Raw genomic sequence first — 14580 nt, forward strand, 5'->3', positions numbered from 1 at the left:
AAACAGAGAAGACTTTTGGTTGTGGTTTCGAGTGAAGGTGCCTTGGTTTTAGCTGGGTTAGCAAATGTTAGCCTATTTTTCAATGTTTAGTTATTTAAAAAAAACAATGTCTCTTATTGAGACTAATACCTAAATGTTTCATTCTCTACATCACAAATAGATTTTAAAAACAATCTCATAAAAATGACAATAGCTAGACGTTGCTCAAGCCCATGATCTTGAGGTGAATTCCTGTATGATTTAGTCTTGAGCTAGACTGGCTGATGACGTGAACACGATCTGTAGCTTGTATTTCATGCATTTGTGTCTTTCTTTTAAGACTATTGTAACAGAATTTTCTTGTCTAAACAAGTTACAAATACAAATTAGGGAGAGTTGTCACAATTAAACAATATTGGATATGACCATCAAAATGAAGAGTCACTAAGAGACAACAAAGTCATCGTTGCTTGTACACCTCACACTTGTTTAATACGCACAACCTGCCACTCAAACGCACATATTTACGCCGCCTCTGTTGCTGACACGGCAATATGATAATCTGTTGACAAACTCACACAGATGCAGCACACGCTGTCACGAGGAGTTTTACGGCAGCACTCAAAAAAAGTTGCCATTGAGGCAGTATGCATCTTCATTTTATCATCAGCCTTTCCCTTTTTTTCCCCCTTCTTTTTGACTTTCTCTCTTCGCTTCAATGTTAAAAGGACTGTTTGTTATGAAACAATAATCTGATTAATCTCAACTGCAGTCGAAGCTTTAATAAGAATGCAAGTGTCGAGAGGATGTGGAGTCGCGGAACTCAATTATTCAGCAACACCATCTTGTTAAAGCAGCAGGAAGTCAATTGTCGCAGCTCCCCGCTGCTCGCAAGAGGACTTCCTGCTTTTCCTTTTAATCTTTTCTCAACTGTACTTCTGCGTGTCTGTGCACGACTACATCCTCCTCCCCGCGCTGTAACTGATACACCTTCAAACACGCTCCACTCCGGGGATGTTTTAGAAGCGTCTACCTTCATGACGGGCTGAGCGAAGTACTTTGCGCTCCATTCACAAAGTCCGGTTTGCAGCGCGGCGCTAATGTAGTTCCTGTGACCCGCCGGGTCGTCGCCGTCTTCTGCCGCCTGCGCACCAACACATGCCGGTTATCTCATGACGCCCTGAGGTCTGGTGAGAGATCCTACCTGCTCGGGGCCCTTGTCGAACATCTTGCGCGTCCGGGGAAACTGGTGCGAGTGGGGGGCCTGTCCTCCCAATGTGGGAGTGTAGGGGGGACGCGTGGCCGGCTGCTCTCTGGCAGGGGGTTTGGGAACCTCGTTCGTCAGACTGGAGCTGCTGGCGCTTGGCATAGGAGGAGACCCTCTGGACAAGAAGCAAGAGGGGAACAGATCAATATTCCTGAATCTTAATTTATTTATCCAGTTCATACTTTCACAAAATACAATCTAATACCTCTGACAAATCGTAGAAATACTAAGGTAGTACGTTCTTTAAAATAAACTGGTGTCAATTATGTGAGGATATAAATAATGTCCAAACCAAATGCAAAAAGAAATACAGTTTAGATATTATGCAAAATAATTAATTTTATTGTGGCTTATGCCACAATATTTAAATCCCCGCATCACAATAAGAATCCAAAATTAATCTTGGAAAAAACGACAATGCCGATGTCGGGTTTGGAACCCAGGGGGATTTGGGACAGGAGGCGAGATGACGTAAACTGCTATTGATAAATGAAAGGATATTAAATGATCTTGGGCAATGAATACATTTCTTTCTTGCCACGTCATGTCTGCGGCTCCGTACAAACTCAATCACACCAGGTGGCAAAATCTTAAATAGTCCCATTCATGTTTATTTAGACGAATTTTGACGTAGTATTTTCGTTCTTTCAGGCTTAGCTCATATCTATGTTGAGTTTTAAACGTGTGGGTGATAAGCGCTCCATCCTCTGCCCCCGACAGGTTTAAGGTTTTGGCAACGGCAAATAAAATACATCTGGCTGACCTGAGGATGTCATTTTCAAGTCCGTTCATAACTTTTTTTTTACACAGCCCAACTGTTAGAGCGACTGACTGTCTGGTGTGGATCACACTTCCTCTACAGAAGGGTCCATTCCAGGCTGTTGCTCCTAAGCTTTGGAACGATCTTCCTCTCCCTCTGTGTTTGATGGATCTACTGTCTCCTTCAAGAAACAATCTTAAGACATTTTTATACAGTACGTGCAGGCTTTTCCTTGATTCTCTGAGACTCCTGTGTTTGTCTTGATGGTGTCTTGAACTTTCAAGTATCTATTTTATTGAGTATTGTTTTGTTTGTTTAAGCGCTTTGTGACACTGGTCTAGAAAAGCACTCTACAAATATTACTTACTAACCTATCGTCTAAACAAATCTTTTATTTCTTTGGTTTCTGCTCATATCTACTATCGACCCATGATCAATTCCAGAAGATACGTTTATGACCCTTTTGGGTTGAGAGAGCTTTCCTTGGAAGATATCAACTGTGATTCCCACTTCCACCCTTCCCTTTTTTAACAGCTTATCCTACCTTTATTTGTGTTTTCTATACTTTAATTCAACATTTTGTTGATCTCTGGTGCTTTTTCAAACCTTCAGTCACTTTGTGTGCATGTCACTGCAGAAATTCATCTCATTTAAGAACTTTTTGATCACATAACAATCAGTTTGACTCATTTCAAAACATCATGTTATGATTCATCAGCTGCAGACTTAAGGATTCCTGCTTTGTTTAATCTGCGTTCAGACGGTTTCTCTTTTCATATATCCTATAATCGTGAAGGGAAAATAAAATAGAAGAATCAGGTTCAGAGGAATCAACAGGCAAGTTCCTACCCGGCCTGATGGATGTGTGCACCCTTGCTGGTGGGGCTGGCAGGGGCCGACTGCGTGAGGGACCCCGAGTCCAGGATCCTCTGAGGCCGAGCGTTCATCGTAGCCTGGAAAAAACATTAAGACAATTAGGAATGAAGTGAAAAGTTAATAAAATAGTCACAGCAGGAGTGTATCTTGCTTGGCAAGCTAGTGTACACACAATAATACTGCAATGCCTAAGAAGAAATAACAAAATTGCATTTACACTTTTTTGACAGCAGGGGGAACCAGAGCAATATTTTGAAACACTTCTTATAGGGTCTTTAAAAAGCTGAATATTCATGTGTAGATATCATGGGGTTGACATACTACTGATAAGTTTTACCATGTCTCCAGTCAGAAGAAAAACTCTGGCAAAGTAACTTTTAACAGACGGTACCACTTCATAAAGTTTCCCTCACTAGGAAAAACTTTATTTCATTAACCAGGGAAGGTAATAAAAGCTCTTCATTGTGAGTAGACTAATAGCTACACACAGGAGAGCCTGGAACTTAATAAAAACAACTGAGCATCGCTGATGAATAGCAGAGACGATGTATAGCAAAGCAACTCGGGCCGAAAACGGCGCATCTGAAACTCAGTTAGGGCCGACAAACTCATTCTAGCTGCTGGAATCGTCTCTCATTTGATTGCGATGCTAATTCTACAACTGCGGCTGAAAAGTGCGAGAGAGAGAAGAGTCTTGGTCACATTTGAGTCGCGGGCGAGAGGGTGTCAGAACCTCTCAGATTAACGTGTTTTTCATGATGATCTGAAAGACAAAGGTGCATAAGCAGCAGCAGTTTTAATTGCGCGAGGAGGCGAGTGAACATGGTGGGCAGCGTGGAGTGGGAGTGAGCAGCTGGGCACTGCAGATGTAGAGCTCAACAATGCAGCAGAGCTACTTCAAGAAGTGGTGGCAAAATCCAGAGTCTCATTGTACTAATAAATACAAACAGCGTTGTGCTGCGGCAAGACGAGGAGTAGCACACCGTGTTTCCACGGTGACCACATTTGACCAGGTCAATGCGTTTTAAGATCTACTTATGCATTCATAATATAAAAAAAACAAAAACAGCTAGTACTGTATTTATAAAAACAGAATTATATTTAAAAATGTAAATAAGTTAGTAAAGTACTTTTAATATAACATCAACACAAACAATCTGTCCTAAAAACTTTTAGATGAATAAGATTTAAACTGCGTTGAAGTATTTTTTTTCAACCTTTATTTTGCATTTTTCATGGATAATTATCAAGTTAAGGTAATTTCTAGAAATTAACAGACTTCATGTGTCGTTGCAATATTTTGTTAATTCTTGCTTTAGCATAATAATCTCAGGTATTTTGTTAGCGAAAGTAAGTCTAGGGTCTCAACCTCTTGGTCTGGGGGCCAAAATCAAGCTAGTTTGTTGTTGATGTTGATTAAAACGTTACTTGACTCAAAGTTCAAACTTCAGGAAAACAGAGAAAAATGTATTTTCATTTGAATGTAGCGACAGAATCTTCGGTTCATCTTCATACAAAATAAAAAACTTAAAAAAAAATCCAAATAGCTTCATACTGCTCGTCTGTAAGGCCTGTCTTGTATTGAAGCCTCGATGTGAGAAATCGTTCGGATAATAAGTTAAAGTTTTTTAAGTTAGTTTGGTTAGTTTAATTTCTAGTTGTTGAGAATTTAAGTTAGAATGTATGAAGAGCTTAAAGGCTAACATGAGCGCTCATGAGTCGGTCTACTGTGTACTTCCAGTCTCCAGTCTGTGTACAATTCCTCTCCTCAAAGCTTCAATACAAGATGGACGTTACAGACGAGCAATATGGAGGTATTTGGATATTTTTAAGTTTTTCCTTTTTATGGATATAGATGAAGACAAATGGTTAGCATCAGGCGCTTAATAAGCATGAACTTACATTGTTGCCTATAACTATAAAATGAGAAACAAGAAAATGAGTGAACTTTGAATCTTGGTTTCAAATGAGACAAGGAACAGAGTTCATGGACGTCTACAAGAGTAGAACAAACACAGAGATAATTGAGATTCTCCAAGAATGAATGTCTCAATCAGACTGAAACTGGTGCAGACAGTTTAGTCAATATAGGCGTTGTTCGGGATCAGACCTCTATTGAACACTAGCATCACCACAGTCTAAAATAATAGGCATTGACTTGAATTTTTCCATCTCACGGGCCACATAAAATGACTGGGATTCTGGCCCCGGCATTGGAATTTGTATTTTCCAGTATAAAACTTTTAGAGGGAGATTTGTTCTCCTTCAGGCAGATGATTGAAAGTACAAACACGCAGGATCATCATCGCCAAGATTACAAAACATTCACGGATCATTCCTCCTAGGATCAGTAAACAAACATCATACTCGTGCATCATTTGCGGTTGCAGACCGGGCTCTCAGAGAAGTGTCATTCAAAACTCGCACATTAGCAGCAAGCGAAGGGTAATCGCTCCAATCAGTTGCCTTGCTTTGTGCTCAAATTCCTTAATCCGTTCATGTACTATGGTTTATTGAGCGAATGAAGTCACAGCAGAACATCTCGCATGTTCTCTGACAGAGCCTGAGAACTGCCAGGTATTGTTATTCACTGAGAGGAAGATAAAGTGTACGGCAGGTGAACATTTTCAGTTTCAAACATCAACTTTCTGTAAAATACATTGCAAGAAAAACAACATTTGCTCAAGGGAGGGATTAAACCTGTCATATTGATATCCTTTTCTCGATTGATCGCATCACCCGAGATGATGCGGAAATATCAGTTGATTGGAAACATTTACCTCCATAATTCAAATTAAAGTAATTAGCCGCCGACCTTGCCGGAATAGTCGCAGATCAATAATGTTTGACATTTATACCACTAATTAAGAAGGAGCCGCAGAATCGGTTGAAGTCGGTGTGAACTCTGGAAGGATGAGATTATAAATCATCAGTTGATATCATCATCTTTGTTATTGCGGCACATCTTTGCTCAACATTTATGACTTTCCATTTCCAGAACTGTGAAGTGGTAAATACAAACATTTAGTAATATCTATAATCCCAAATACTACATTTGTGTCAATTATAATCATACTTCATGTTCGGAATACGGTATTTTGTCAGATTTTAAAGCGCACCAGGTTACAAGGTGCATTAATCACTGTGAGGCTCTGTAGTATTAGTCTGTGAGGCTTCGTACTACTACAAGTATCTAGCAATACTACAGAGCCTTGCGTTTGCATAGCTTACAAAAGTCGTACTCAAATATTTTAAATGATTTTTTAGGATATGTATCACATACAATTGGATCTAACTAGTTAGCAGAACCAGAATGAATACATACGACACACTGACGAATTGAGATAACGTCGCTGTTCAGATGTCCTTCACACAAGAATACGATAGTCCCTCGCCATATCAATGTTCGTCGCTGTTTTGTACATTTGTTTTTCTTGCTTTTATTATTTATTATTTATCACACGATACTTAAATGAGACACATGACGTGTATTTATCTCCACTTTCATCTCCGCTCTGTTAATCATCCTGACGTTCAGTGAAACCTCGTCTTTGAGTTAAAGTGCAAAGTGATTTTTTTTTCAACCTCTTTTTGTTATTATTGTTAAAATAGATACTTTAAAAGATCAAGACACATAAGGAAAAGCCTGCATGAATAAAAATGTCTTAAGATTGTTTCTTGAAGGAGACAGTAGATCCATCAAACACAGAGGGAGAGGAAGATCGTTCCAAAGCTTAGGAGCAACAGTCTGGAAAGATTTCTCTGCTCTGGTCCTGAAGCATGTTCAGGAACCATCAGTAGATTCTGATCCACAGACCTCAGAGCCGGAGCTGGGGTGTAAGGCTGGATCAGATCACTGATAGAAGGTCTGACCATGAATAGATTTTAAAGTAAGAACCATAATTTTAAAGTTGATCCTGAAAGAAAATGGCAGCCAGTGAAGAGTTTTAAGGATCGGGGAAATGTGAGTTCTTCTACTAGAGCTGGTCAGAATTCTCGCTGCAGAGTTCTGAATTATGTATATTCAGCTGGTATTTTTCGTTGAATCTGAAATGCGATGGTTTCTATAAATCAACTCCACCAAGTTAATTTACTGAGTGTGGAGTAGCTCTGGGTGGCGACTGTGGCCGGAGGGTGAAAACGTGGGATGCACAGCTGCTGTTTAAATGGTTGCTGATCCTCACACTTCTCTCTTTTAGAGCAATCTTTTCTAATGAATGTGGTGAAGATGTGGAGAATACAAATTTAGAAAACGACAAGTCAGTCAGAGGGATTCAATAACCAGTTAGCACGGTAGCTATTAGTTGGTTAATTAGTACGTCAAAAATAATTCATTTGGAAAGATAAAGATGAATGTTTCTAAAACACAACAGTGGAAACTCAATAATTAATTATACTTTCTTTTTAATATATATATATATATATATATATATATACTGTATATATATATATATATATATATATGAGTGTAAAAAACTTTATTTTAATTGAATTAAAATATATAATCCAAAGAGGGAGATTTAATATATATACATACATATACATGAATCATTAACAAGGTATGATTAAAATGTTAATAAATATATTTTGTCTAAAATACTTCCGACGTCACACGCGGGCGACACATACCTTGTAAGCGATGCTGTTCAGAACCTTCATGGCAAGATCCGACACTTCCGGGAAGGGATCGGCAGCAAGATGCAGCAGAACTCTCCAGATCTGAGTGTACACGCTGTTGAAGGAAACACCTGGAAAACAGCACAAACATGTCAGCCTGTTTCAATTTAAGTTATAGTTGTGTGTGTAATTCAATGCAAATGCAAATGCAATATATATATATATATATTTATACAGACACAACACTAGCACTAACACATTAGCTACATTATCAGAAAGCAACATTCATGGCGTTCCTGTACCAGATAAAGGAATTTTTAACCCAAAATTTCACTTATTTTCTACTCACACCCTCACACATTTACCCTGAGAGACTGTGTGCCGCCGTGTCTTTTAGAAAGAATAAAAGTAAGCCTGGGCGCCATGTTAAAATACACATGGATTTTTGTTTACGAGTCTAAAAAATAACATATTACTCTAATAATCTCAACCCTTAGTCAACACGGGGGCGAGTAGAAAATGAGTGAAGTTTATATTTTGGGTCAGGTTTATCTGTGTTGTTTTTAAACAAAATTAAATTAAACTTTCCAAATTTCAGGGTAAATGAATATATGTCAAGTTTTGTTTTTATTACTCATTGTATTTGCATTGATAATGAGCCTTTATCAGGCAACGAAACAACATTGGGTTATAGTTGGTGAAAACAACAATATACACAACACAAGGTCTCTTGTGCGTCTCCTGCCCAAAGTAGCTGGCTCCATAAACTCCGCAAAATTGCTTTACACACATTGAAACCACGGAAATTAGCGCTTTAATCCCACCAAACTAATTGACAGCATTAAATATTAAACAGCGGAAAAAACATGCCAGGCTCAGAGAAGCAGACGAATCGAGATCCTCCAAATTAGAAGCTGAGGAGGAACATCACTGCCAGCACCTGGACTGACGGTCCATCAGAGATAGATAATCATTTCTGGGTCTGAGCACCTGTCAGGTTTGCTGCAGGAAAGTCTCCTCGCCCTCTTTCTCCGACTCCCCTGTCAGTCCCTCAACATCTGTTCCCAATAACTGAGGCCCAGAAATTGATTTTCAGAAAACAAAAATGAACCTGGTCAAACAGCTGTTGGTGTCAATAAAGTCCTAAGAAATCAGAGGCACAATTTCAGTGAACAATTCAAACTCAAAGCCTGAGCCAAGTCCTTCTAAGTTCCCTGACTTGATGGAAATCAACACTTTGACGGCTAATGATGAATAATACATTATTTTTATGCTCCTGGTTTAGATACAAATGAAAACACATTTTAATTATAATGAATTATTAAAAAACTTAAGGATAACTAATAACTTGTCCTCTGCACCAGGAAATCAGAAAAATTGTCGGCACATTCATCACAAACAGACACAAAGACACTGTTAAAAACAAATAATAATAATAAAAAACTTGTTAAATGACGGCACAATGATTATTTTCAAACTAAAAAAGTAAAAATAATAATAAACATTTTAAATTAAATATAAGCAATAAATAAATTAAAAAAAAAAAGCCAAATCTATATGTAATCTCAGGGCCAGTCGCCACTTCCTCCAGGTTATATATGATTAGTTTGGCCCGTTACCAAGAGCGTTGAAAGATTTTGGACCAAGACACCCCTGAGCTAAAGTAGTATTTTAACCTTATTTATGCAAATGTTACCATTGTACTTTAAGTCCATTGCTAGAAAAACGTATTCAAGGGAATATATGTATTTTATTTGATTTACATAATTATTATTTATATGCCACTTTATCATAATCTCTCTTTTATTGTATTACCATTTATTTGATATTATTTTATTCTGTAATGTCACCACAAATACCGGCCATGAAAGTTTCTGATTCTGCTGCTATGGATGTTCCTGCTGTCCTGACCGAGTCTTAGCGCGGGACAGGAGTGAATTCCAACGGACATCAACAAACGCTGGGGGCTAGAAAAACAGGGTGAGAAGTTGGTGGCGAAGGGGAGAACAAAGCGGAAATCGGGGGAGCGAGCTAAAGAGGCGATTAGGTTGTAGCCTCCGGGACAGAATGTAATTAACAACGGTTAGCTGCCGGGCTAGCTGCTGCTGCTGCTGCTGCGGCAAAAGAGGCGGTTGATTAATGTGGAAAACACTTTCGGTCTCATTGAAACGCCACGGCACATTGCCGCGGCACACAAATTACCCCTGCAGCGCCGCGACACTCGGCACGCGGGAGAGCGGCGGCGACGGGCATTCGTCACATGCTGCACCAGTGTCTTGTCCTCAGATGCCTGCACGCGTCAATTGACGGAGGAGAACGGAGGTACAGTAGTGAAGACATTAACTGTTGGCTGAATGAAGCCATCCCTCACCACTTTATGGCCCGCTCACGTCGGCCACATCGCATAAAGCAATTTTAACACCACACAGAGAGTTCGGCTGCTCGAAAACAGGCCCGGGCATCCATCACACGTTCAATAAGTCCTTCGCTGGGAAATGTCTAAACACTTTGATGCGTCTGATGATCTAACTGGGTTTATTAATAATCAATCAAAATCCATCAACTGGCATTATGTACACATGTCTAGATGCATTCATTTGTTTTTTTTGGTTATTTCATTCTGTAACGTCACTACGAAATAATTACGTTTTTGTTTTCAACCTTGGAAATTAACTCATTCATTTTCTACCGCTTTATCCCATGTGGGGGTCGCGGGGAGACTATCCCAGTATCATATAGCGAGAGGCAGGGGACACCCTGGACAGGACGCCGCAGGGCACACAAAAGACAGACAACCATTCACACTCATACCCTAAGGACAAGTTCTCAATCAACCTCTGTATGTTTTTAGACTGTGGGAGGAAACTGGAGTAAACCCACGCAACACGGTGGGAACATACAAACTCTACACAGAAAGGTCACAAGTAGGTTTGGACCTGGAGGCGACCACGCTAACCACTGCGCGCCATCAGCATATGCCAGTTTCACTGATGTGTTTTCTGTGCAATGACAATGAAAGAAAGTCTAAAGTCTAAAGTCTATTAGGAATAAAATATCATGTAAAATAATGAAATAACAGTTATATCCGCCAAGGAGGAAGTAGTGAACTTTTTTAAACCAAGATCGCCATCTATTGAGATCTGGAACTGATGCTTCATGAAGCTTCAACTTAGAAAAATCTATTTTAGGAAAATGTTTTCACAGCATGATCTGGAGCTTGTAATCCATGCGTTTGTTTCTTCTCGTCTGGACTATTGTAACAGTTTGTTTTCGTGTCTAAACAAGAAGGAGATGTCTCGCCTGCAGTTGATACAAAACTCTGCAGCTAGAATTCTGACCCGCTCTAGTAGAAGAACTCGCATTTCTCCGATCCTTAAAACTCTTCACTGGCTTCTAGTTTCTTTCAGGATCAATTTTAAAATTCTGGTTCTTACTTTACTGAACTAGACTAGGCTTCCTTATTAGAAACAACACTACCTTCACGAATATAAAACAGTAGGTAAAAGTAGTCGAAAATAAATACCTCAGCAACAATGTTGGCCGACCAGAAAAGGTTCAAATAACAGCTCTCACTGGTGTTTTCCTTTTAAATACGGCTGAAACTAAACCCACAGAGGTGAGATGGAACACGTGGATCGATAGAAAAGAGGGAAATGAAAGAGAACAAGGTCGGAAAGGAAAGTCTTTGAGCCATGAAAATGCAAAATGAAACCCATTTACCTTTCGAGCTCCATTTACTTTTACACTTCTGCTTCTCAATTATTCGTGTGTAACAAAAAGTAGTTTGTGATGACAAGACATCTGGGAAAAGACCAGGATATCAGCAGGAAAACAAACAAGGGAAACCCCCGTTCTTACTTTTTCAAAGTGGAGGACGAGAGGGAGGGAAGTTAATGGCTTCACAAACTGGCTGTCAGGGACCATGGAGCGACCTGCCATTCACCGGTGGACTTGAAAAAGCCGAGCACAGTTGCTCCCCGGAAAAACCCTTTAATCACCAGGAGTTGCTGCTCGGAGAATTGCCCCGGCACCCAGACCTGCTGTCTACTACACATCAGAAAACACTTTTTACACTCCGGGTCCCTCTGCTCGCCCTACTCCCCTTCATCTGCTCCACTGTACCTCGCTCTTACCGAGCCAAACGTTTTTTAATACGACCCACTTCATAACATTTTCAGCCCCTCCATCAATTATTCACAGCACATTTAAATAAGTGTCGCTGTTACTACAATCTGCTGGAGCGAAGAGAAGTAGTACTTTGTCATTTGTGATGAACACACTGGTCACATCGCTGGAGCTTCATCGACTCTTCCTTGTCTACAGAACCCATAAAAAGAACAAGGAAACTTTCACGATCTCAGACATAACTCTGTGGTTCTATGAATTTAGATGTATTAAGTACTAGGGTGTAGTGTATTGGTACCGTCAATATGATACATATCTTGTTACAGGGGCAACGCTACGATATAGTGTGGTAGTGGTAGTGTAGGAATTATATTTGTAGTATTGTCGAGTACTTGACTCTGGTGTTTTGATAGTGTAGTAACAAGGATATGTTTGTAGTATTGTCGAGTACTTGACTCTGGTGTTGCAGAATTTACAGACCACATGACTCTTGACGAATTCTTACCTGCTTTCATTTGTTTTGAAATCTCTGTATCTTCTCGTCCCCAGTCATATTCATTTATCCTTTAACGTAATGCCATTTAGTGGCTGGAAGTTTAATAGCAACACAAAAATGATAAAATAGAAAACCAGAAAACCCTCGATCGGAAAGAAATATTGCGATATATCGCCATATATCAATACTTGACACCTCTATTGAGCACCGTGTGTGGATCATTTAACTACAGTACATACCAGCCTGGAAATGAAGCCTTCTTCACGTAAATATGTTTCTAGTACAAAACGGAAATCAAAAGAAAAGAAATAACGTATACACTGGATATCTATTTAAAAATAATATCAAATGACATGCAAATCATGAAAAATAATGATTCAAAAATATATAATATTCTAATTAATCTGCCAACCATAGGAAAATAAAGGTTTCTTAGAGAATAAAAACAAACCAACACCATCATATAATGGTATATGAAACACTTAAATGATCAGAGGATGTAAAAATAGCAGCATTCTGTAACATTTATGATGAATGGATATAAGTGTTAAGTAAATCTGTCTGCTCTGGTTAGTGAAATTAAAAAGTATAAATAAGTTGCAGAAATACAAACTTAACTTTTCTTTTCTCCTTTTCAATCTCTGAATGATATATCATCTGATCAGCCATAAATTGTTGTTTTCTAGCTAAAACATTTTGAAAGTGTTTGATGAAAAATTAGCATGGTTTGATAATCTATGAATATTGCTTTGGATTCTCAGAATGTGAATGTAAACAATAGATTTAGTAAAACAAGTCTTTTAGCCTTAATATGAACTGGGTAATTTTCCTAACCCTATTGTTAAACCAATGAGATTTCCGTGATCACCATCCGTCCACCATTGTTACATTTCCATTATTTTAAACAAAAAACATCTACATAACAAGTCAATAAGTCCCTGATGTTGCATCGAGGTCAGTGGAAAATCACTTGTTTGTCCCTCAGTTCTGCGTCACACCGAGCAGGTGAGAGTTGTTTACCTATGAGGGAGTTGAGCGAGGAGTAGGAGGACACCCGTCTCATCTTGTCGATGGTTTCAAAGGACAGGATGTACTCGTCGTTGTCGGGGCTTCCTAAAGTGCTGCTGGCGCTGCTGCTGTTGCTCAGGTTTCCTGGAGAGAAGGCCACCGGTCCACCTGGTGAGTCAGGAAAGACTGCAGTGAGGAAAACAGGACGACTCTAACGAAGACATTAACATTTAGCGACAGTACAAACAGCACACAGTTGACTTCATCTCTTAACAAATGTGTGTTGGAGGAGTTTGGACATGTTGTCTCCGCGACTCTAGACGGGTAAACACATGGATACCTGGCGGTGAGTGTCGTGCATATGAATGCGAGGCAGCATCTGAAGCGAGGCTCGTGATTTACTACGTGTGACAGGAACAAATGGAGCGCGAGACGCTTTTAACCTCCAGAAACAACAGAGAAGACAATCCTATAAGGCAGGGGAGTCCAACTCCCACGAGGAGCCGACATCTTTCAACACTTCTGCTCACGGCGCTGAATACATTTTATATTTACCAAACTGCCTCTAACCAGGAGCATCAAATTATAAAAAACAATTCAATTTTATCTGAATTAATTTACTATACTTGACCTAATATAATCAATTATTAGCAAAAATAACATCATTAAATCCGACTTTTTCTTCTTTTTTTTTTAAATCAAAAATATCAATATTTAGATATTTAAGTTAAACTAATGTGTTGATTTAAGTGTGTCTTAAATAGATGTTGGACTCTATTGTATCATCAGTGTTTGTTTGTACAAAACTCTCTTTTCATTTAAATAATTACAGTAGAAAGTGCTCCAACCACTGAAAACACATTGTTTTTTCTGTATATTAACTCCTGTTTACCATAACCACACCCACTCTGCTGTGATTGGTCAAACACAAAGGTCCGTCACCATGCGTCATCAATCCCAGAAGTCTCCACCTCCAAGGGACTCGTTGTATAAACAAAGCTGGCGTGATTACAGCTGGCTGGAGGAGGAGTGAAGCCATTATTACGTCATAATGTACTCCGCTCTTGTAACCTCTCGTTTGCCAAGATTTCACACTGGTGAGAACTTTATAAAGTAATAAGTTGAAAACACATTGTTTTGACACACAGGTTTGATTTGTTCACTGTTGTCTGCACTTGTTTATTTGTATTAGTCGTCATTTGATTTAACTAGGCAGCTTTATTCTGAAATTATGCTAACAGTAGGCCGATATAGTCTGAAATGATTCCGTTAGGCAGCTAGCTTCTGAAATTAAGCAGTAAATGTTAGCAGTTGGCTTCTCAACTGATATAACAATAAGTAGCTTAGTTTGAAAATGTTTTGTATTATTATTTTCCTTTAAAGTCAGTTATGTTTTCAAGAGAGTCTTGTTCAACTATATTGTGTTTTATTGAATGTGTTTGTGTGACCATT

At 39.1% G+C, this 14580-nt stretch overlaps 1 protein-coding gene across 4 annotated transcripts in view; it reads right to left on the reverse strand.

Moving 5' to 3' along the window:
* Positions 1 to 14580, reverse strand: part of rptor (regulatory associated protein of MTOR, complex 1) — a 114450-nt gene that overhangs the window by 21281 nt on the left and 78589 nt on the right. For all 4 annotated transcript variants that reach the window (XM_087800757.1, XM_087800766.1, XM_087800741.1 and 1 more), the window contains exons 21-25: positions 13141 to 13296; positions 7512 to 7630; positions 2856 to 2959; positions 1184 to 1361; positions 1013 to 1123 (exon numbers count right to left, since the gene is read on the reverse strand). In XM_087800757.1, coding sequence (XP_087656883.1) covers positions 1013 to 1123; positions 1184 to 1361; positions 2856 to 2959; positions 7512 to 7630; positions 13141 to 13296 — 668 coding nt within the window. The remainder of the gene's footprint in view (positions 1 to 1012; positions 1124 to 1183; positions 1362 to 2855; positions 2960 to 7511; positions 7631 to 13140; positions 13297 to 14580) is intronic.

The sequence above is a fragment of the Callionymus lyra genome, chromosome 1, assembly GCF_982586985.1.
Source record: "Callionymus lyra chromosome 1, fCalLyr1.hap1.1, whole genome shotgun sequence".
In the NCBI taxonomy this organism is placed as follows: Eukaryota; Metazoa; Chordata; class Actinopteri; order Syngnathiformes; family Callionymidae; genus Callionymus; species Callionymus lyra.